Source organism: Leptosomus discolor, chromosome 1 (genome assembly GCF_034619465.1).
Source record: "Leptosomus discolor isolate bLepDis1 chromosome 1, bLepDis1.hap2, whole genome shotgun sequence".
In the NCBI taxonomy this organism is placed as follows: Eukaryota; Metazoa; Chordata; class Aves; order Leptosomiformes; family Leptosomidae; genus Leptosomus; species Leptosomus discolor.
The window spans coordinates 77,414,037-77,435,481 of NC_141391.1; the positions used below are offsets into that span (position 1 = coordinate 77,414,037).

At 40.1% G+C, this 21,445-nt stretch overlaps 1 protein-coding gene across 2 annotated transcripts; it reads right to left on the reverse strand.

The window, feature by feature from the left end:
• Positions 1 to 9,437: 9,437 nt before the first annotated feature.
• LOC104349679 (arylsulfatase D) lies at positions 9,438 to 20,967 on the reverse strand. Of its 2 annotated transcripts, XM_009955292.2 has the most exons (10): positions 20,942 to 20,967; positions 20,253 to 20,402; positions 19,371 to 19,492; positions 17,820 to 17,942; positions 13,827 to 14,250; positions 12,902 to 13,038; positions 11,621 to 11,755; positions 10,839 to 11,001; positions 10,426 to 10,547; positions 9,438 to 9,808 (listed from the first exon to the last, which is right to left on the reverse strand). In XM_009955292.2, exons 1-10 carry the CDS (start codon positions 20,965 to 20,967, stop codon positions 9,438 to 9,440), a joined length of 1,773 nt encoding a protein of 590 aa, XP_009953594.1. The 2 variants fall into 2 exon arrangements, with proteins under 2 accessions (XP_009953594.1, XP_086331101.1); XM_086474975.1 differs by lacking the exon at positions 20,942 to 20,967 and having other exon boundaries at positions 20,253 to 20,443.
• Between the last annotated feature and the right edge of the window lie 478 nt (positions 20,968 to 21,445).

The window sequence follows — 21,445 nt, forward strand, 5'->3', positions numbered from 1 at the left end:
TATTTCCACACTGATGCAAAAACAAGACAAAACCCCAAACCCTTTACCACTTGTTTAAATACAACAAAAATGTGGTGTGTGTATTAGGACAATTTTCAAAATATATTGCTGGTTAGCTGAAAATAAACACTCACTTTCTCCTTCTATAAAAATACACTACGCAACAGGTTAACCACATTCAACAGTATATTAGAATATAATTAAAAATGCTAACTTCAGCTTGCATTACGGCTCTGGAAGAAACACATGCCACATACCATCTACAACCTGCTGTTCCACCTTATTGTTTCTTTCCTCCCTCTCTCTCATGACTTCTAGGCATTCTAATGTTCAGAAGAGGAGAGGCAACAAGTAGGGAATGAGTAAAACAAGGAAGAAAAAGCTCCCAGCTGGTGTGAACAGTTACTTGCTCAGTGCTTGCAGCTGGTGAGCCAGAAACAGGTGCTGTTCATCAACCATAGAACAAGGGGTGTCCTTGCAAGAAGGGTAGAAGCCAAAAATCAGGAGATGCTTGGGGGTCTGTCTTTCTTCCTTTCTGTTCTGCAGTCTCAGGGAATCAGCTGCTACAGTGCTCACTGGGGGGATTTAGTTCTTACTGACCCGGATAATATCAGTATTTGTTATCCATTACCATGATTACAGCACTGTATTACCACTTAGCGTTGGGCATTGTCAGTAACTAAGACTCTCGTGACAAGAAACCCAAATTTTTTTGATTTATTGTGGATAAACAGTTCTAGCCTTGCTGCTGCACAGCAGCACCCTGCCTTCAGAGCAGCAGCAGAAGGGGATGGCCTGGCCCTAGGCTTCAAATTAGCTCACGTGTTTTCACATCATGATTAGCACTCCCTGGTCCAAATGATCAAACTGTGCCTCCCGGCTTCAAACCGCTCAGCTCTGAGCAGCGCAGCGCAAATCACAGCCGGGGCTAGAGCAACGTGTAAGGGTGGGAAGTGGGAGATGGAAACAGGGTGGACAAACGAGGTAAAAAGAGCGTCAGCTAGGAGAACGGCTGCTGGATAAACACAGAAGATCACGTGGAGCACCTGGAGGCAAATGGTGCTTTCTGTGCGCCGCTGTAAAGCTGCGGTAACTCTAGCAATAATTAATAATAAAAGCAGAATACCTGCCATTCACCATCCAGCCCTCCGAAAACTCAAGTTTGCTTTGAATCACTAACAAGGGAAGGAAAACAGAGACTGTTAATTATTGTATCCCCCCTCCTCCCCCCAAGCACGCACCCTAACCCCTCTCACACGTTGTTTTCGCTGTGTACGACCCAGCGGAGCAGCCCCAGGGGAGCTCAGCTCGGTCGGGTGAAGTTCAGCGTTGCAGCTCCGCCTTCCCAAGCGCCCGGCAGGGCACCCCCCCGGCCCCGCCTTGAAAGGAGTGTCAGCTTTCTGGGAGGGAGGAAAAAGTCCTCCCCGAGGGAAAAACGGAGACGACTTTTTATTTTTTTTTTAATTTATTAATATTTTATTTTTTTTAATATAAAAAAGTTGATGTTTTACTTACTCCATACTCGCTCACTCACTGGGTGAGTTTTGCTCTCGCTTTCCTCTTTGTCCCAGGCTTTCTCTTCTTTGCTTCTAAAGAGGGACTTTCCAAAACACAGCTTGTATAATCATGTCAGAGCGATTTGCGAGTGTCAGTCTCCTTTAAAAATCTGGTCCAAGGCATTTCATCCCGCCTTCCCTGCCTGCTCCAGGTAGCAAGTGCTGACTAAAGAAGAACTTTTTTAAAGCAGAAGCTGGAAACACAGCTCCTATAACAGCCAAGACCAATAAAAGGAGCTTTGACTGTAACTGAGTGGCAGATGGTAAACCACGGGCAGCAAGACTGTGGGCTACATCATGCCGTGTGGGGAACCACCCCACGGGTGGAAGCAGAATAGCCATGGCTCATGACGAGGGTGAGCCAGTTAGCCCACCTTGAGATCAAAGAAAATCAGTCATCATAGTGTCGCTTCGGTGTATGCATACTGACTCTGGCAGCCTGGCAGATTCCCCGTTATTATAGTTCCTCTGCCTGTGAGTTCTCTTCTGTGCCAGTGCTAATGCTCGTGTGGTTGTACAGTCTGGCTTGCCATACGACTTTGCGGGCCTGTGGGGTCATAGACCCTTCTTTTTACCTGCCACATGTTCTTATGGTAGTTTAAAAAGAGGGTACAAATGTGTCATCTTGTAATCCACTGAGTAATGGCTTGATTCAAAGAAAGACAGAAAAAAGGATAGAGGTTCTTGGTGTAGACATATTGCTCAGAGGCCAACATAAATATGAATACAAAATATGATGGCAAGGTGGAGAAAACAATCAGAACTTACTAACTAGACCTTGACAAATACAATGTATGGATACAATGAGATTCATACCATCATCAGTGGGTGACAGAGAGCTGGAACAGGCTGCCCAGGGAGGTTGTGGAGTCTCCTTCTCTGGAGACATTCAAAACCCGCCTGGACACGTTTCTGTGTGACCTACCCTAGATGGTCCTGCTCTGGCAGGGGGGGGTTGGACTAGATGATCTTTTGAAGTCCCTTCCAACCCCTAACATTCTGTGATTCTGTGATTCTGTGGGTGCAGTGCATGAGTCTCAAGAAGAACACTAGGGACTTAGATGCTTATCTGGATATAGGAGTAGCAGTTGCATCATTTTCCTCAAAAACAAAGAACTTCTGCCTGAAGAAGTAATTGGTAGAAGTAACTGAAGCTGGGAGAAGCTCATGGAGTGAGGCAAAGAAATGGGAGTGCAAAGAAGGAGCCTTCAGCTCAAGTTAGGACAAGGACACTCCTGAGGAGAGAAGGATGCGCAAGCATGCATCAAGGAGCAGATATTAAAGCTTCAGAAATACTAAAGAAAAAGATATCTTTTTAGAAGGGCTTAGAAAGAAGTAGGTGGAATAGGTAAAACTCAGGAAGCAGCAGAAAGTTCCTGGGTTACAAACCAAGGCTGAAGGAAAGGATCTGTTCTACAAAGACACAGTGAGGAAAGCAGCAATTTGGTTTTGGCCCTTTTACTCCACTGGAGATCTGATCACACCATTGCCAACACTCACACCTGTGGAAATCAGTGCTCTTCCAAATATTGAAGACTCACAGGTAGTAATAGGGTTAAAATGACATTTGTTTATTATTTGTATCAATATTTGAAAAATCCCACCTAGCACTATTTAAAATCAGAGCCTGCTGAGTATGCTTGTCTTGGTACTCCTGCATATTCTAACAACTGAACAGTCATTGCACTTAAAGACACTTTATTTAAGATATCAGGTACTTTAAACAAAATTTATTAATTATAGTCAAAATCTGGTGAACACTAGACCACAAAAACTGAAAGAATGAAAGCTATAAGTATCTGTTTGGTCTCAGAATGGGAGTAATGGAGCAGGAGGAACCGACAGACAAGAGCAGACAGACTGAGATTACAGATGATTTATTAAATACTTTGCTTTTTCTCTCCTTTGTTCTTTTATAAGCAGCTGCACTTTTCCTATATATTTTGACATATGTAGTAGGTAGTTGAAAACATGCCTATTTGACATATTAGTTTAATAACAATCCAGTCCATCTTGTCTGCACTGTCTCCACATAAACCTCTGCTGCTTCTCTCAAGAAATTTCTCAGTGGTAAAGACAGTGCTGTGGACATATAAAAGGGTTAAATGGAAAAGAATGGCTGCACTCGTTTCCAAATAAAAAAATATCAAATGAAGCAATAACTTACTTTACATACCTATTATTTCATTTGACTTATAGTCTTCTTCAGTGAGAGAGTTTAAATTATTAATCTTACAAACTTTAGAATAACAAATCAATCTCTGCTCTTCAGCAGATCTGTGTGGGTTTTTCAGTGAGGATTATGGATGCTATGATAGCAGTTCTTGATATGTGACTGGAAGACAAAGGAGGAAAGCTTAAAGCTTCGGAGATGCATGTGATTTGCACAGCAGGTAAAATTCCCCGGCTTTTGATCCCTTACAGAAATCAGTGAGATTTGTTATTGTAGCACGTGCCCCAAGCAGTACTGCCAGAAGTGGGAAGACTGGAAGTTGTGGTGAGTCCTTCCTGCTGGGATGTGTTGGGCAGAGAACAGAAAAAGCCTCCCTGTAGTTCTTTCATGAGTCAGCATCTCAAGTAAAGTACAATCAGATGCGACTCATTTGTTGGACCCATGACTGAAGTGGGCATGAAATGCTTGCCATAGGATGTGCAGTTCTGGAAGGCCAGTCTGGTCCTGTAGTAAGTAAAGGATAAAATACAATTCTTGTCTTACTCCTATTGTCTAGAAAGACATGAGAGTTCATGGTGTGAATGAACGTAAGTAACCAGTTTATAAAGAGTTTATTAATTTTAGCTATCATTAATAAGAAATAAATGGACTGCCTAATGGCAGAAAGTCAACTCTGTAACTAGCTCATGTGTTTGGGTTTTGGAAGTATCCCAGTCTTCTGCTGAGGCTAGTAAAATTCCTTATAAAAAAAAAAACGTTCCTGTGAAGGTTACTGAGGTGTACAAGAGAAAAACACTGAAGCACCAACGAGAAAACAGTGCTAACTGAAGTGAAATCCTGAAAAGCATGACAGTAAGTGTTTGCTTTTTAAATCATATTACTAATAATTTACTTAGAGATAATTTTTTTAAATTATTATTTTTGGCGAGGATAAAAATGCTTAGTCAGTTATAAAATACTATGTTATGATGTGACACTTCATGGAAATTATGAGGCAACATTGTGTCCATTCCAGTGTTGTGGTACAGGCAGGTGCCGTGTGAGGTTTTTTCCTTATAGTCCTGATTTTGACATTTCCAGGTACTGCCATTGATTGCTGATATTTTCCTTTGCCCCTGAGATGCTGTTTGACAGAAGCTGTCAGTCTTGCTTGAGATAATGCTCAAGCGTAGACAACACAGACGCCAACTTGTATATTCAGGGACAAAAGTGTTAATCCATGGGGCCAGCCAAATTCTCAAAATGTTGCATCGTGGTCTCCACAGAAGAACACTTAGCTTGAAATACTGAAAGCTATGTGATCTTGTTGGTGATTACATGATGAAGTCAAACTGAAGCACTTGACCAATGTGTATTCAGGAGTGTTAAAAACTAGCTTAAAAATATTCCTGTTATCTTAAAGCAAAAAAATAAGATTTGATACAACTTAAAAAAAAAAAAAAAGAAAAGAAAAAGTAATGGTTCTTTTCTGCTTTAGGCTTCAAAGATCTCCTTTTCAATATAAACCACAAATATCTTATGACTAATTTTTAAAGGAACAGAGATCATTAGATTTACAACAGCTTAACTTGCATGCTCAAATGATGCTTGCTACTGTGTTTGAAAACCTTTCAGTATTCAAATTTAGATTTTAAGGGTTTTGTAAGATGTTCTTGAAACCCGGTCTTGAACACTATCTATGTCATCTTAGGCTATAACCAGTATAAATGCAACTAGATGAAAACTGTATTGAGACTAAGCAGTAAAAACCAGTCAGCAAATAATTTGCACTGAAATAGCAGTGCATCAATCAGGTAGAAAAAAAGAAATGTGAACAAGCTGGTTAGTATTTGACAGTTAGGACGTTTCCAAATCCTGCTTTTCTATGATCGAATGTCCTATAACTTCTGAAGAACCTTCCAGTGGTACTTCTCTTCCTGAAGGGCTAAATCTACAATTGGTGTAATTTTATACACTCACAAAGATTTAGTTCTGTATATCTAACCTGAAGGTATCATTTCAAAACAATTTATGCATGTGTGTTTATACAAGAATACTAGCTGAGATGAGTCATTCAACAGCAGTGAGATATTAGTAAATCAGGTATTTTGTAAAACGCACAAAAGGTCTGGTTGCAGAAAACGCTGGCCAGCTGCCTGGCTCTCACTGGCATCTTCGGGGGATGTCGGTGGGACTTCTCAGCATGGGAGTGGAGGGATATATCTGCTTCACTCCTTCAAGAATGTACACACTGAAAGCATTACAGTACCAGGCACTCGGGAGATTCTGATGGGGTGTATATAGTTATCTGTTTTTCGGAGCTTTCTGAGGATTTCAGTTTGACTGGATAGCTTTTCTTGAAAGAAGGATCTTCAGAAAATGATATTGTTCTCAAACTGATGGCTCTTTTATGGGATTAAGAAAATTTGAGGCACAGCTAACAGAAATGGTCCTGTAAGCCATCCATCCTGCCTGTAGTTCTGCCTGAAGGGAATGAGTGTGAGTCTGCGTGGATTTGTTTGGCTAGCTGTAGGGCTAGGTGATGTCATGTTTCTGAATAGGAGTAATCTATTACAGGAAATTATATCCATGTTTATTCACATGTCAGTCTTTTTTTTTTTAATTTGCATTTTTGAAGGCTGCACATCAGCACAGACTACCCCTGCCTTCAACATATAGGCTGCCTGGCCTTCACTTGCTGTGACTGACTGTGCCAGCAAGGCAGCAATTAATCCTCCCTCCCTTCGTGACACACCATTGAGTGTCCTGCAGAGAGAGAGCAGGAGCCCATCACAAGGGACACAGGCAGTTTCCTAGAGCTACAATAAGAGCAAGGGCTTCAGTGACTTGTTGGTGATTCTTTGAAAACTGGTCAGAGGCAGGGCCTGGCCTGCTTCGGGAAGAGTTTCAGAGTGAAATAAATGAGGGAAGAAGAGGCAACACAGACCAGATTGAGGACACGGGGTCTCTCTGTTAGCTCTCAGATATGGAGGTGGAATGCACGTTTGTTGCAATGGGGGAAAAAATTTCCATCTTGATAGATGTGAGGCTCCCAGAGCAGTGGGGCCATCAGCTCAGGAATGCGCAGCACTCTGCAGAGCTTTCGATGAACTGTTTTTATTTGGCTGAAGAAAGCTTCTCACAAGCTGTTTATCCAAACTATCATAAATAGACTAAAGCTGGGATTTATACAGTCTAAAGGGCCGCTGCAACACTTGTGACACAGGGCAAAGTCTCACTCACAGGCATTCTCTATCCTCGGAGGCTACGTAGTCAGCCTTTTACCAGTCCCAATGTAAGTGTTTCACCTAAAGTACAATTAATGTTTTTTTCCTCCTTCTTTTCATGTGATTATTTCATTCTGGCACCAATTTTGTTGATGCACTTTGCAAAGCTTCAAAGGGTCTTTGTTCCAAGGAGCTGTAATCCAGGGTTGTTAACAGCATTTATCGTGTTACTGAGAATGAATGTGCATACTGAGAATGACTTGAGCAGCATAGAGCTTGGGAGCAGTAGTATTCACGGATGGTGTTTCTATCTAACAAAACTGTGCTAGTTTATATAAGAGGTATGATCCTCGTCTTAGCCCATTATGTCAAGATGGATGGTTTGACTCAGGGAAGAAATGTGAGGACCCAACCTATAGATTCCTGAGGCTAGCACAAATCATATGATCTATTTTATGTATATGAAGAGTCTGTTAAGCTTACTTTACTGAGGAGTGAACATTTATGTTTTTATCTCTCTCTCTTTTTTTGTTTTTTTTTACTATCTGGATTATGTATTTATTTATTTATTACATGGTTTACTTTCTACTTCCTGGTTAGCAGCCAACAGCTCAAATGCCCCACCTGAGATTAAGCATTATTGGTCTTTCTAAGAGAGCAAGACATTCTTGTTCTATTTCCAATAAGATAGTAATAAAGCAGTTCATACTATTTGGCCAAGAAAATTGGTTGATAACTGGTGAGACACTGGCACAGGTTGCCCAGAGAAGCTGTGGCTGCCCCCTCCCTGGCAGTGTTCAAGGCCAGGCTGGATGGGGCTTTGGGCAGCCTGGTCTGGTGGAAGGTGTCCCTGCCCATGGCGTATTCAATATGAAAAGACCTTTAAATCTAGCCAAGAAAGAAACAGTGAAATAGAATACGTTCCAGTGAAAAATAAAGCACACACTCGTAACAATGGAGGAAATTAAGCAACAATCCAGGACATGTGAAGTGATGGATTCGCTTAATCTGTTGAAGTTTTCACAGTAAGACTGAGTGCCTTTCTCATCAATAACACTGATGGAGCATCTGGGTGAATTAGAACAGTCTGTGAAATGCATGAAGTCACAGCATAAAATAAAACTTTGCTTTTAAGCTGTAGGGCTTTGTTTACCTGCAGTTTTCCTTGTGGCTGAATTGTGAGAAACAAGGGAGGAAATAAAATAAAAATAAACCAAACATTTATCAAAGGAGATTAACAAGAGAAATGAGTCCTAACACAACAGCTAGAAAAATAGTAAAAAACATGTGAAATAAAGCGAATGGTCAAATTATGTTCTCAGATATATATTCAGATATACCAGTGTAAGCTTGTCTATAACTGTGAACAGTTATATCTTGTACCCTACAATAAAAAGGATTATCTGCAAGGCCACTTTAATAGGAACAACCATTTTTTTACACAAAGAAGGGAAGAGCTGAAGCAAAAGAAACAACAGCAGAAAAGAGGGACATCTAAAGTAACTCTAGTTTGGTGGGATGAAAATGTAACTTGTGAAGCAAGAGAGACCTTAATTCTGCATTTCTTTTTTTCATAGTAAATTAGAGTTTGTGTTCATAATTAGTATTGAGCATCTTTCAAAGAGTCTTTTCTGTACCTATTACTTGGTAACAGGAGATATGGGCAGCAAGGTAACTCATGCAATCCTGTGCCCAAATGACTGAGCTGGTTATCAGTGTGGCACTTCTATGTCCATCAATGCCACCATGCCCTTGCCAGTGTTGCTTAGGAAGCTGAGTGCAAGGGGAGTTTTGGAAAGGGAAAATCCTTTCCCTCTTTTGTCTGACTCATATCAGAGGAGTCCCATCCTTCTCAGAAAGCGCAGGCAGACACTAGCCAGCTTGTCGTATTTCCAGGCTTTATGCCTCACCTGGGTGATTTCTCCTATCCAGAAGCTAATCAGCTGCCATCATCACTGCTGACAGAGGGACTAGCTACAAGGAAAGAAGGAAGCTACTTTTAAAGGAGATTCTGTGAGGAATGGTGGTCAAAATTATTTTTGAATTATTTTTTAAGTAATAGTCTGCAAAAATTTATTGTATGGGAATATTATGCGTTGCCAGTAAGGCTAACAAAATTAAGGGAGACCTCAGTCCGTGAATCATGTAGAAATTCAGAACAAAAAAACAAAGCAAAGTTTCTAAGTATACATTCATAAAACAACAAAACATAAGTTATATCATTACTTGTAAAGCTCTAATCTTGGCCTGCTTCAGTGCATTTGAACTATTCGTTCTGTTGCCAGCAGATGCAAGTTAAAACATGCTTTTCAGATCATTCTGTCTTGATCCCTCCTGAGAGTGTCCGACCAAAAGCCACCTTTGCCAAATACTGTGCCATTCACTGGAACAATTCTTATATCAAGGTTCCATCAAAACAAACAAATGATGAACTAATCAACACTTGCAAAGAAAACACTCTTGATCTAAAAACACTTTTGAGGAGGTAACTGGTTCTTTCCTTTATAGGTTAGCAAGTTTATTGTTGCCTTCCTTATCACACCAACAGAATGGGAACGTCCCACAGCACGGCTGCAGCCAAGGCTTCCACACCACGTTGTACACGGAGAGCTGCTCTGGGACTGGAGTCAGTGTCCTGCGGTGCTCTTCTGTGGCTCTTCTAATTTCCCTTATCACAGTGTGAAAGAGGGGCTCGGTGTCAGCTGACAGAGGTTTGGCCTCAGAAGGGTCTCGTGAGAGATCAAACAGCAATGGAGGGTCATGATGTGTCACACCTTCCCCAAAACATGGGCAAAATCCTCTGTCGTAACAACCCCCAGCTCCGAGAGGACGGAAGACAGGGGTCACATAGTGAGCCTTCCAGATGGCTCCACCTGGCAGGAAAGAAAGAAGGCTTGCAGTGATAATGATGGTTATCAGAAGGCTTTAGAAGAGTTAATGCGTTTTCTAGAGTTCATTTCTGGTTGCACTTCAGCTCTACACTTACTAGTTGATACAGTATTGTAATTTCATTTAAAATTGAGTGCCACAGAATTAAACCAATAATGTAAAATTATTTCTGACATTTTAAAATATCTCCAAAGTTTTCAGCAAGTATCAGCTGTTGCTCACTTTGTTTCTTATGAAGACATGAAAAAGCATTTGGGGTTTCCATGGCTCGCTTCCATGTTAAGGTAGCAGAGGGACAGACAGAAGCCTGAGGTAAGGGTTTCTCTGTGAGACAGGTAGGGCACAGAATCCACAGGCCTTGCATTCAGGTAGAGAGGTGGGTGAGCCCCATCCTGAGCACCAGTAGCCTGCCTGGCATGCCATGTGCCTTGAAGCCACAAACAAACTCTTTGTGCTGTACAACGCAGGCAATGCTAGTAAGTTCTTTATGACCTTATACCTGGAACTACTTGGAAAGCTGCAATCTCAGAAAAAATGTGTTAGACAAATGTGCCCTCCCGTAGATTGAACCTAATTCTTGGGAAAGAAGTTCTGTACTCACTGTCCTTCTGGTGCCACCGCACAGCATGTAAGTGAATGCCACAGTAATGAAACAGGAACTCGTGCTCCGAGTGCTCAACTGTTCCTCGCAGTAAAGGCATCAGATCCCGGCCATCGATCACCCTAGGAGAAAAAAAGGAGACCATCAGACTGAGGTAAGCTGTACAGGACTGCATTCCTTCTGCACGCCTTTTGCTGGAACTGGCAACTGTGAACGAGGAAGATGCTTGTAGAAGATTGCAGGTACATGCTGAATCTCAAATGTAGAGAGGTGACTGAGCTGTGGTAATATTTACGTGTCTAGAAAACGAGCAGGAGTGAGAAAGAAGATGTCAGACTCTTAGAATGTGTTTTCAAACTAGATATTACGTTGTTTTGGGGGAGAAGGAGGAATAAAGACACTTGTGTTTGTACCTGTCTTGGGGTAGCGCCCCTCCAGCCAGATGAACTGCTGTAGGATAAATGTCCATAAGGCTTGTAGGTTCATCAATAGCTGTGCCTGCAGGCAACACTCCTGGCCACCTAAATATCCCTGGGACACGGATTCCTCCTTCCCAGCCTCCCATAGCTTTTCCACCTTTCATAAAAAAAAAAATAAATTCTCATTAAAAAAAGTTTCGTTTAGAATAAAAAGAAATTTTAAACAAATGCTATTGTATTATCATGAGCTAATGTTACCTTTATGAGCCTTCCTTACCCTTTTGTTTTTGCCACTAAGCTCCTTCTCAGCATCAGTGAAAGTGTGCTCACTATATCAGACCCCTTGAGTGACCTCACACACTTACTCCCTTCTATTGTTTTAAAAAAACCCATTTCCCTGTCAGAACTCAGTGTGGATCAAATTTTCAGGCATGAAGTGACATCCCAGCCTAGTTCTCCTCTTTTTTTTTTTTTTTTTACAATCCTAAAGCAAGGGTTCAGATGTAAGATGCAACCAATATTTAGTGAGATATATATTGAGTTGTGATCAGTTGCCTCATGAGGAAGTGACAGTTTGAGATTTCATGCTTATAAGGAACACTCGCACAGGCTAGAATTGTCTACCTTTTCAGATGCCTAATTAGAATGAGACAAATTTGCTTCTCAGTGATAAAACACTGTTACTCCTTAAGTGTACAACCTTACCTAAGCTTTGGCAGTGTCCTGAGTACTTTACTGGTTGTTGCTGGGTTGTCACCATCACTGACAGCACTTACCTCTGTATATTCCATTCCAACCACCCAGCTGCCTTTTGCCTTCTTGTCTTTCCAGCCATCCACCATGATCAGAGGCAAAGTAAACTAGCGTAGTATTTTTCAAGCCTTCCTTGTCAATAGCATCTAGAACCTGGCCTGAAAACACAGGAATGTGTGTGTATCAAAAAGCAAAAGGATCACTTATACTACATAAATTTTAGCCTCTGACTTGTAAACACTGGTCAATGTAATTTCTTACCTATGTAGGGCTGCTCATTGTTTAAAATAAAAGTTTTTTAGGATTGAGATTTGTAGTTGTGATTTCACTGTCTGTAAAAGCACAGAAAATTTGTGATGTAACCCTTTTATTGTTGTTTTTTTTAATAAAGAAGTGCAAAAACCACAGTCACAGACAGGAAGCCTGTCTTGTAAAGGGTGGAAGTGCCATGTGCTGTAAAAATATGGAAAGAAAGCATGATCCAAGGCCCCAAAAGTTAGATTCTGTATCAGTGGTGGCCATTGTGAGAAATGAGGAAAAAATGTCATGTACCCTTATCTAATATTGTCTAGACCACAGTTAATTATTTGCATTAAATGACTAGCTGGATATAATATACATTAATAATATAGTTCTTGAGCTTTTTCTGATGTTGTTAATTATATTTGTGGTATGTAAGTATTTGACAGGTAGGTTTGAAAACCAGTTCTTTCTGTATGTGTACCTGATTCTCATCCCTTCTGCAAATGCGGCTACTTTTCCTGCACCATAACTGGGTGATGAATAATTCTCCTTCCCCTCCAAAACACAGGCTGAAAAATAACACGAATCGATCTTCTGGGGCCATACCAATTAACATTTATGAATTTAAGAATAGGCTGAAAAATATTCAGTATTCTGCTGAATGCAACAGTCACAGAGAAAAAGCCTGCTGGTTTACACCTGGAATTAGTTTGCTTATCAGTTTTATCGCCTTCTGATGTGTCCTACTTAGAAATAGATAAGACATGACCATAACAGGAACCAAGGGGACATGCTTAAAACTGGTAAACAGTAGACCAAAAAAAAATGAGTGAACAGAAAGACTCATTTGATCCAAGACTGGAGAAAATAAAAAGCCAACATTATAAGCCAACAGTACTCATACAGGACTGAAAGATTTTCATGAAAAGCTTAGGAATTTTTGCTTCTTGTTTTTAGGTCTTTTTCTTGTTCTTTTAATAACAATTGTTATTATTTTTATTATATGTTCAGACCCAGCTATTAGGTAGTCAGAGACATTGTTATTTGCTATGGTGACTTACCAACCATCCAGTCCATCTCCTCTACATTGTCTCCGTATAAACCATGTTTGCTCCTCCCAAGAAACTTCTCTGTGGTGAGGAGAGGGGTGTGGGAGTGTAAAAAGGAAAGAAAGAGGAGGAATGGCTTGTGCTTATTTCTAAAAAACATAAATCAACACTTTGTTATTAGGGAGGAAGGTTCTTTATATGTACAGAGACCAGTCATAATGGCAAATGGTGTTATTTGCATATATACATGTTGTAACAATCACTTCAGAAACGTCTTACTTTGTAAGGTATTAAACCCCGGTGATTAGGTAGTCAGAGACATTGTTATTTGCTATGGTGACTTACCAACCATGATTAGGTGATTAGGATCTGTTAAAAAAATGTTTGGCTTGTATAAAATGACCCTATTTATTTCCTGAATCATGGGTAGAAAAGTTCCAGATTGAAGCTCTGCTTTCTTCTGTTGCAAACCACCACTGTGCTACCGAAATGAAGGCAGCAGGTTCATCTGCTGCCAGCTGTTGCTCATGAATCAGTCTGTATGGTTAGGCTACATCATAGCTCCGCTTCTCCTTCCCTGGCCCACACATGCATTTCTGCCATCAGCTGCTATCCTTTAAAGCTGCAATGTTGGTCTTGTTGATGGAAATACGTATTTCCTCAATATAGCCTAGAAATATTCAATCCAACCCATGGAAATTTGGAAATGTTATCAGCTTTAGTGAAGCTAGGAATAACAGTCATCATTAAGCAGCAGCTAATTTTTTTGTTTAATAATATGTCATAATTAATATTATTAATAATCAATAGGCATAACTACTTATAATCCTATGTAATACTACAAAACTCATGAAAACTTCACATGGGAAAGCGCTGTTTAAAAGTTGCGAGACATGCAAGAACCAGAAAAATGGTGATCAAAGGAAACACGCTTTACCTTTCAATAAATGAAATGGACTCTCTCAAGATAAGGGACGTAGTCCTGTCTGTCACCATTGGCTGCTCAGTAACTTCGTGGTTTCTCATCATAATGCAGTTCCAGTATCGCACAAACCCATAACTTGAGAACCAGGATACGAAGAACAGGAGACTAAACCCAGCAAGGCAGGTCAGCATTTTCCAGCGGACTGAAATCAAGCCGGTCAGTCTTCCCAGGGCAGCAGTGAGTGTGACAAGGCCAATCATCTGAGTGGAAAGCCAGAGTTTCCTTCTAAAGGCTCTGTCCATCTCTGGTGTTTCTGTTGGTTGGCAGTCACTTATCAGTGTAAAAGGCATCCCATAAAAATAGTCAAACCCATGGTTTAAAGGATGATGACAATGGTCATTGCGGGATTCACAGTTAACACCTTGATGCCACTTCCCTGAAAACACAGAATATTAAAATAATATTTAAAAATAAAGAGATAATATTTAAAAATGGGCTTTTCCTCATACAAAACATTTCTCAAAAAATGGTTCATTTTTTTCCTACTTGTGATAACTTCTTCATCCTACACATATGTACTGATATGTAGTGATATAATGGGAAATATCTTACGACTGATGAAAGTAAACCTCTACAAATTATAAATTTCCAACCAAATTATTGGTGCTCTGTACACAAGTTCATACCCTGTAGCTTTGATCAGATGTAAAAAATTGGACTATAAAGGGAACTAGAAACAGAAAAAATCAGATTTCAGAACCGAGCAAAACCATACAGCCTTCCTGGAGACCTGTCAGGTATGAAATAGTTCTTTTGTAAGCACAGGGCGAAATAGCATTATTCTGTTGTCTTTTTATCTTCAAGATGCTATTGCAGACTTGTTTCTGGAAAGTTTTAAACAGCTTGATGTCAGGACTATGGCAGCACTTAGTGACGTGTTGGTGCCAGACTGGTAGGGGAAGCTATGGATGGTGTAGTCAAGTAACTTGCAGCTCAACAGTGGATTTGGTAGACAAACCACCAGATCCAGAAGAACTTGAGCTCGGCAGATCAGGATTTTTCATGAAACTGTACCTATTTAAGTAACTTAGCTGATAATAATACTCTGTATACTGGATGAGAATAAAAGTCCTTGTTTTATAAGTATTTTTGTCATTTATTTGTATTCCATCAAATTTTAAAAGTCAAAGCCTTCTTTTAAATTCTGAAGTCTTCATGTATCAAAAGGAACATCTCCTGACCTTTGCAATACAATTTGGTCTCTTTTGTGAACATGTGTCCATTATTATGATGAATGGCGCACCAAAATTCTTCCCCTCCAGTCCATTCCAATAGACTGGTTAGGCATGCACAGGGAGACATAAAACATTGGCTCATTTGGCTTAAACACTAAAGCTTGTGAATATCTGAATCAAGTAGACCAAAATGTACCTCTTATCAGAGAGATGCAGTTTAATTGCATTTTATGATCTCTGATATAATTCAGGAGTCGAATACCAGATCTATAGATCAATCTGAACTTTCAGAATTTTACTTGAAAACTAATTTTCATCTCATTCTTATTGTGGAATAAGGAACTATGTACTTAGATAAGGATATCACACAAAAGAAATGGTACATTATGTTACCAGTACATATACTAGCAGCCAACCCTGAGTAGGTTTCAATAGAGTTGCTGTGCATTACAGTAGGAGCAGAAAAGACCTGCTTCAGAGGAAAAAATATGGCTGCTCTTTGGATACAAATATAAAGAAAGAGTGGAAGTTCTATTCTAGGTGGATGAATTGCTTTCAGCTAAAATCTCTGCTCATTTTACCTCTTGACATATTTAAAGCCAGCTACAGAATGAAAAAGGTTTGTAATCAATACATAGATGCATTGGTCATGAACACAGGTGCAGCTAAAGTATCCTTGGACTTCAGAATCACTCCAACACCTAAATCTCCAGCTGAGGTCGATAAAGGCTTGTGATGTACTACGAAAGACTCAAAGCGTAATATTAAGATAAATTAATCTTTGAGGGCATATGTTATACAACATTGGCTTTCTGACTGCAAATAAGCTGGAAAGCGTTCCCCAACAAAAAGTCTCATTGTCACATCAATCTGCAGGTTATTAATAGGATTTAACTTTGCAATTAACCTGGTTGCGCTCAGAGCAAAACAATCAGAAGCCATTCAGGTGAGACTATTTAGTGCTCATTCAGCTGTGGTGATGTTGTGTAAGATTTCTTGCTTCAGGACTTGAATGTGAAGCTGTTCTTACTTTTTTTTTTTTTTTTGGTGTCACTTATCATCAGTGCTTTCTGTCATCCCCTGTGGTGCAATTAATCAGAATCTGTCAATCTGGTTAAATTAAGTGATGCTCTTAATGTCTATAGTGTGATTTCAGCTGAGATGTCCCCAGGGGAAATGCCAGCCTATTTTGCTAGCTAGCTTCTAGGAGGTATGCAGCACAACCTCCCTGTAGAGCAATTCCTTTGGCAAAATGGAGAAAAATCTGATTGTTTTGTTAGTAATTACATGCTGAAACCAAGCTGAAGCACGTGTCTAATAGACATGGTCTTTTTTATGAGCTGATTAAAACAACTAAAAGAATATTGCTACAAAACTAACAGGAGAAGATTCAATAATATAGAACTTAAATGTTCAGAGGGCCTCGCTTAGTACTATCCTGTGTTGTTTAGATTTATTCTGCTGAATGAATACAAATCCATTCCTGCAGACACTTTTATTAGTAAATTCGGTTTATTTGTGCAGCCAGTATTTTTATGTTGTCAGACATAGATTTTGGATATTGACGTTTAGATGCTCGGACAGGGTAGAGCATATAGCTGAAAATTCAGCTCAGGAACGTTTGTGTTTTATCTGTCTGTGGAACTATGTGACGTGTCTAAGATAAATAATTACTTGAAACTGGATTGTGGACAGAAGTTACAACTCTATTAAAAAAAAAGTCCTATAAAGTATAAAGTAAAATTGAGTTTGTATTAATGCTGAAGGAAGCAATGTTTTATGGGCTGTACTGAAATATTGTTGACCTATAGTGTCATGCTGTCATTAAAGAAAAAAATAATTGCTTTGTTTTGGGTTTTGAGAGGCCAAATCCTGTGATATTATGAACTGGCTCTATTGTTTTAAGAGGCAGCTGTTCCTTTTTGTTGTGAATCTTCTCTGAGCTGTGTAAAGTATCGTCATGAGGGTTCAGGACAGGACTACGAAGATGATGAGGGGACAGGACCATCTTTCCTGTGAGGAAAGGCTGAGAGACGGGGGGCTGTTTAGCCTGGAGAAGACTGAGAGGGGACCTTATCAATGCTTCTAAAAGTCTAAGGAGTGGGTGTCAAGAGGACGGGGCCAGGCTCTTCTCAGTGGTGCCCAGTGACAGGACAAGGGGCAATGGGCACAAATTGGAGCACAGGGAGTTCTGCCTCAACATGAGGAAAAACTTCTTTACTCTGAGGGTGACAGAGCACTGGAACAGGCTGCCCAGGGAGGTTGTGGGGTTCTCTTTCCCTGGAGATATTCAAAACCCGCCTGGATGCAGTTGCCCGCAACCTGCTGTAGGTGAACCTGCTTTAGCAGGGATTTGGACCAGATGATCTCCAGAGGTCCCTTCCAACCCCGACCATTCTGTGATTCTGTGTGATTCATGTATATTTAAATGGTAGTCATGTTTTTGTTTTTTATGAAATCGCATTGGAATAATTATAATATACCTGGTAGAATAGTATTCACGAAATATTAACATATTTTCCATTATATATTTTAACAACCACAGCTGTGCCTAAAAGCAGGTCAACAGTAAAGAATGTTCTCTTTATCAGATGCCTGTTCTTTTAAGAAAGATTCTGTTTGGTCTAGATTTCCTCTTACAGGATACTCTTAAATCAGGAAATAAAAATATTACAACTGAGGTATGAGTAGTTGCTAACTAAAACAAATAGTTTGAATGAGATGTGCAAGTGAAACACATTCTAGGCCATCTTCAGGAGTGTCCCCGTACCTATCAGTCCTGTGCTGTAGCCTTGCTGCTGCAGTATTTTGGCAAAAGTGGTTTCATTTGGAGGAAGACCTCCTGAGCCGCCATTCCAAAAAATAACACGGTAATTGTTTATAGCATCCATCCCTGAAAAATACAGTAATAAACAATCTGAGTAAGTATAACTGTAGAGTACTTTCATTAAACATACTTTCTTGTTTCCTGCTTTCATTGATATTATAGCATTAAAATGTTTATCCTAATGTTGTTTGTTTGGGGAAATGAATCTAGGACTCTGGACAAGATTAAGAAAGTGTTAAGTTTCTCCTTTATATAATACCTCTTCTTCTTTGTATCTCATACTGAGACTATTTTGTTTTATTTTATTTTATTTTATTCAGAATAGCACAGTTGTATATGTCACAGTGGCATCCAGTCTGTATGAAGCTCACTTAATGTGGCTGTGAGGGCAGGTAGGAGAGTAGGGAGACTTCAGCCCTCTGTCAGCCTCAAACTCCAGCTTGCATAAGGCTACCTGAGATCTCAAGATTTCCGTGCACAGCGGCATAGCTGGTATCCGACTTCTGAAACCCACAGAGCAGCAATCTAGCACCGCAATCTTCTCCTCACCTGCTGTTTACACCCTATTATTTAGCATTATATACTGACATAACCCCATCATACAACGTTATGTGCAGTACAATCTGTCATGGAAGCATCGAAGGCTTCTGGCCCCTGCAAGCTCATGTGTGTTTTCAAGCTATCTATCTCATTGGGAGCTGTCATGATAAAAGTAGGACAACGTGTCTGCTTCAAAATGCCTGAAGGCACTGAAGGATCATTTGCAATAGAACAAGGATTAGAGAGTTGCTGTTAGAAACATGCAGAGCTATTTGTTTTTCATACCTCTTCATCTTAGGGATGCAGTTTGACAGGATGGTATTTTATCTTCAAAAACAGAACTGGGAAAAATAATATAGCTGTCAAACTGTTTTTTCACAGGATGGATGAATTCTGACACATAGGTAACAAAGCTTTCCCCCAGAACGACTCGTTCTGCACCTCAACTGGAGGGAATGGACACATATCTGCATAGTTCTATTCTGCTCCCTGCATGGCTGAGCTCTTCCTGATATCTGATGAGGAGTCATCTATGGCAGAAATTATTGTAGCTAGTGCTTTAAAAAGGTGTTATTATTGTTCATGTTCTGTATAATGACCTTTCTGAATGTAATAATATGTACTAACTCCATTCTGGCTGAAATCTGCAATTTTTCAATTTCAATTCACAAAACTGAAGTTGTGAGCCTAGCGGGGGGCAAGCTGCTCTGCAGAGCTGGTTCTTCTGTGCTCTGCTTCCCCCTCAGGTCAGTTCATTGTACCCCACAAATATAGATGCCACCTCAAAGGTACTAGGCCCAGCTGGTGTGTCTCTGTGTGCCTCAGTGAGGGGATGACGTGTCTGTGGCACCTCTTCTGTTTGCACACCCTAATTTCTTTTGTGGCTGTTGTATAACATTGTTCCCTTCAGCAATAAAGCAATGTTTAAAGACTGCTTGGTTTTGCAAGGCAAACCTGATCGAAGGGGATATCTGCCAGTGAGAAAAGCTGCTCTGCTGGGTGTGCAAAGTGGAGCTGCAGCGATGTGTTGGGTCAGTTTCACTCCTTCCTTTGCGAGGCGGTCAATGTTCGGGGTCCTAAAAATGGAATGAACACTGTCAGATATCATTCAGAGAGTCTTCAAGGGAATGGGGATGAAGAATAATATACTCATTTTTGTTTTGGGAAGTTTCTCTGTTTGAAGATGGTCAGGAAATATTTTATTTTTTAAAATTTATTTTAATTTTGTCAAGTGATGGGGAAATTTTTTTTCCCCCTTTCTTTATTAACAATTGCTATTGGGATAAATGTCAAGCCAACCATTCCTTCTTTTTTCCTAAGTCCTATGAAAGGCCTTTCAGAAATGTACCCGACTGCGCTTAAAAGGAAAACTCATGCCTTGGGGATGATGCCGTGCTGAAGTAGAGGCCTGGCCATGCACAGCCCCATCAGCTACCTATGATTGTCAGCTGCCTATCAGAAACTTGCCAGCTGGTGCCAATCAGGGTGAGATTCTGAGAACTTTGCTGGATGAGGGGAGTGATCATGCCAAATTTGGGTTTGTTCAAAGGAGTGACAAGTTGGTAGGAAGCCAGCAGGCAATACCATGGCACAATTTTCAAAGAGAAGGCAAATTCTATGTCCTTGGTTCTGAAAACAGAAGTGTTTCCTAGTGACATAGCTTGTTGCAGTGATGAGAGACTGGGAAAGAATGGCAAAATTTCCCATGGGAAATCCTCCTATTTCCCCAGGAAATGAACTTGAAGACAGCTCCAATAGCTGATGATGACCAGAGGATTGCAGTCTTACATGAAATAACACACCAGCTCTGTTCACTGTTATAGTCAGTTTCCTTACCTGATAGTATCATTCCCATAGCAACCTACGTCCCCTATGCCGAGATCATCAGCCATCAACAGGACAATGTTTGGCTGTGTGATGATGGAAAGTTGTGTAAGTGGTGGCTGTAGAAGCAGACCAAAAATCAGGGGTGTGACCAGGGATGTCCTGAAACACAGAAGAATGAAAGAAGCCAATGACCTGGCCATTGCATGTGGCTGAAGACCCTCCCATGTGAACTTGGCTGTGGATCAGACCACTCTCTGCCTGGACGTAGAAGGTGTGTTAAATTTTGATCATTGACCCAAACAGGTGTCATGAAAAGGAAAATGCCAGGACCATAACTTCAAAATCTCCTTTTCTGATTGTTTCCAAACTTTCTATGAGCAGTCTCACTTGGGAATTGACATGTGGCAAATGACAAAGAAATGATTTTTTTCAGTAGCTTGGGGTATTTTTTAGAAATTGGTCTGAGAAACTGGGAATGTGATCAACTTCCTCTGACATACTTCCTCCCCAGACTGGGACGTTTGTGTTGTGAAAACTTAAGAACAATAAAAACAGACAACCCCCCCCACACACACACATTGTGAGTATACTTTATAAATAATGCTACTCTTCTATAATACGGTATTATGTCATTATTAAACTTCACTCACTTTAGATCTAAGTATGATATAACAATAATTAATGAACTTTTTTCTTACCAATAAGATGTTGGTTGCCAAATCATTTCTACATTTGGAATGTTCAGATCCTGCAAAACCAAGAGAGAAAGCCTTGTCATGTTTGCATCTTCCTAGTAGTCACTGCAATAAAATAGATACAAAATTTAATGAAAGCCTATCAACATTCTCTCTGTTTTATTTACCTCAGTGCACCTCAGATCAGACCCTAAATGAAGGATAGTAGAGGCATTAACTATATTTTTATTGCTAGTACTTCTTCACTTCTTAGAGGAATTTTTCTTTTTATGTAGAGAAGTTTATCTTAAAATAGCATGACTCAACTGTATGAAACATACTTACTGTTCAGAAAGGAAGAGAAAAGCTTTTTAAAATGCATTCCTCAATATAATTTATTTTTCTGTAACCAGAGACAGTAGCAGCCTGCTGCTTCTTCACATAATGCGCCAAGTTTCCTTTCAGGCTTGTAAGAGATATCTTTAGTTGTAGAAATTCTAGTCATCCTCTTCCAACAATGACATTTTC

Excerpts from the sequence above, each read along its gene's own strand:
- LOC104349679 (XM_086474975.1), bottom strand. The coding sequence starts at position 20,443 with ATGGCCAGGTCATTGGCTTCTTTCATTCTTCTGTGTTTCAGGACATCC. Across the intron at positions 17,943-19,370 it reads CAGATATCCCCTTCGATCAG|GGATGGATGCTATAAACAAT; the intron begins GTTTGCCTTGCA and ends TGTATTTTTCAG. Across the intron at positions 11,002-11,620 it reads TTGGAATGGAATATACAGAG|GTGGAAAAGCTATGGGAGGC; the intron begins GTAAGTGCTGTC and ends TTTTTATGAAAG.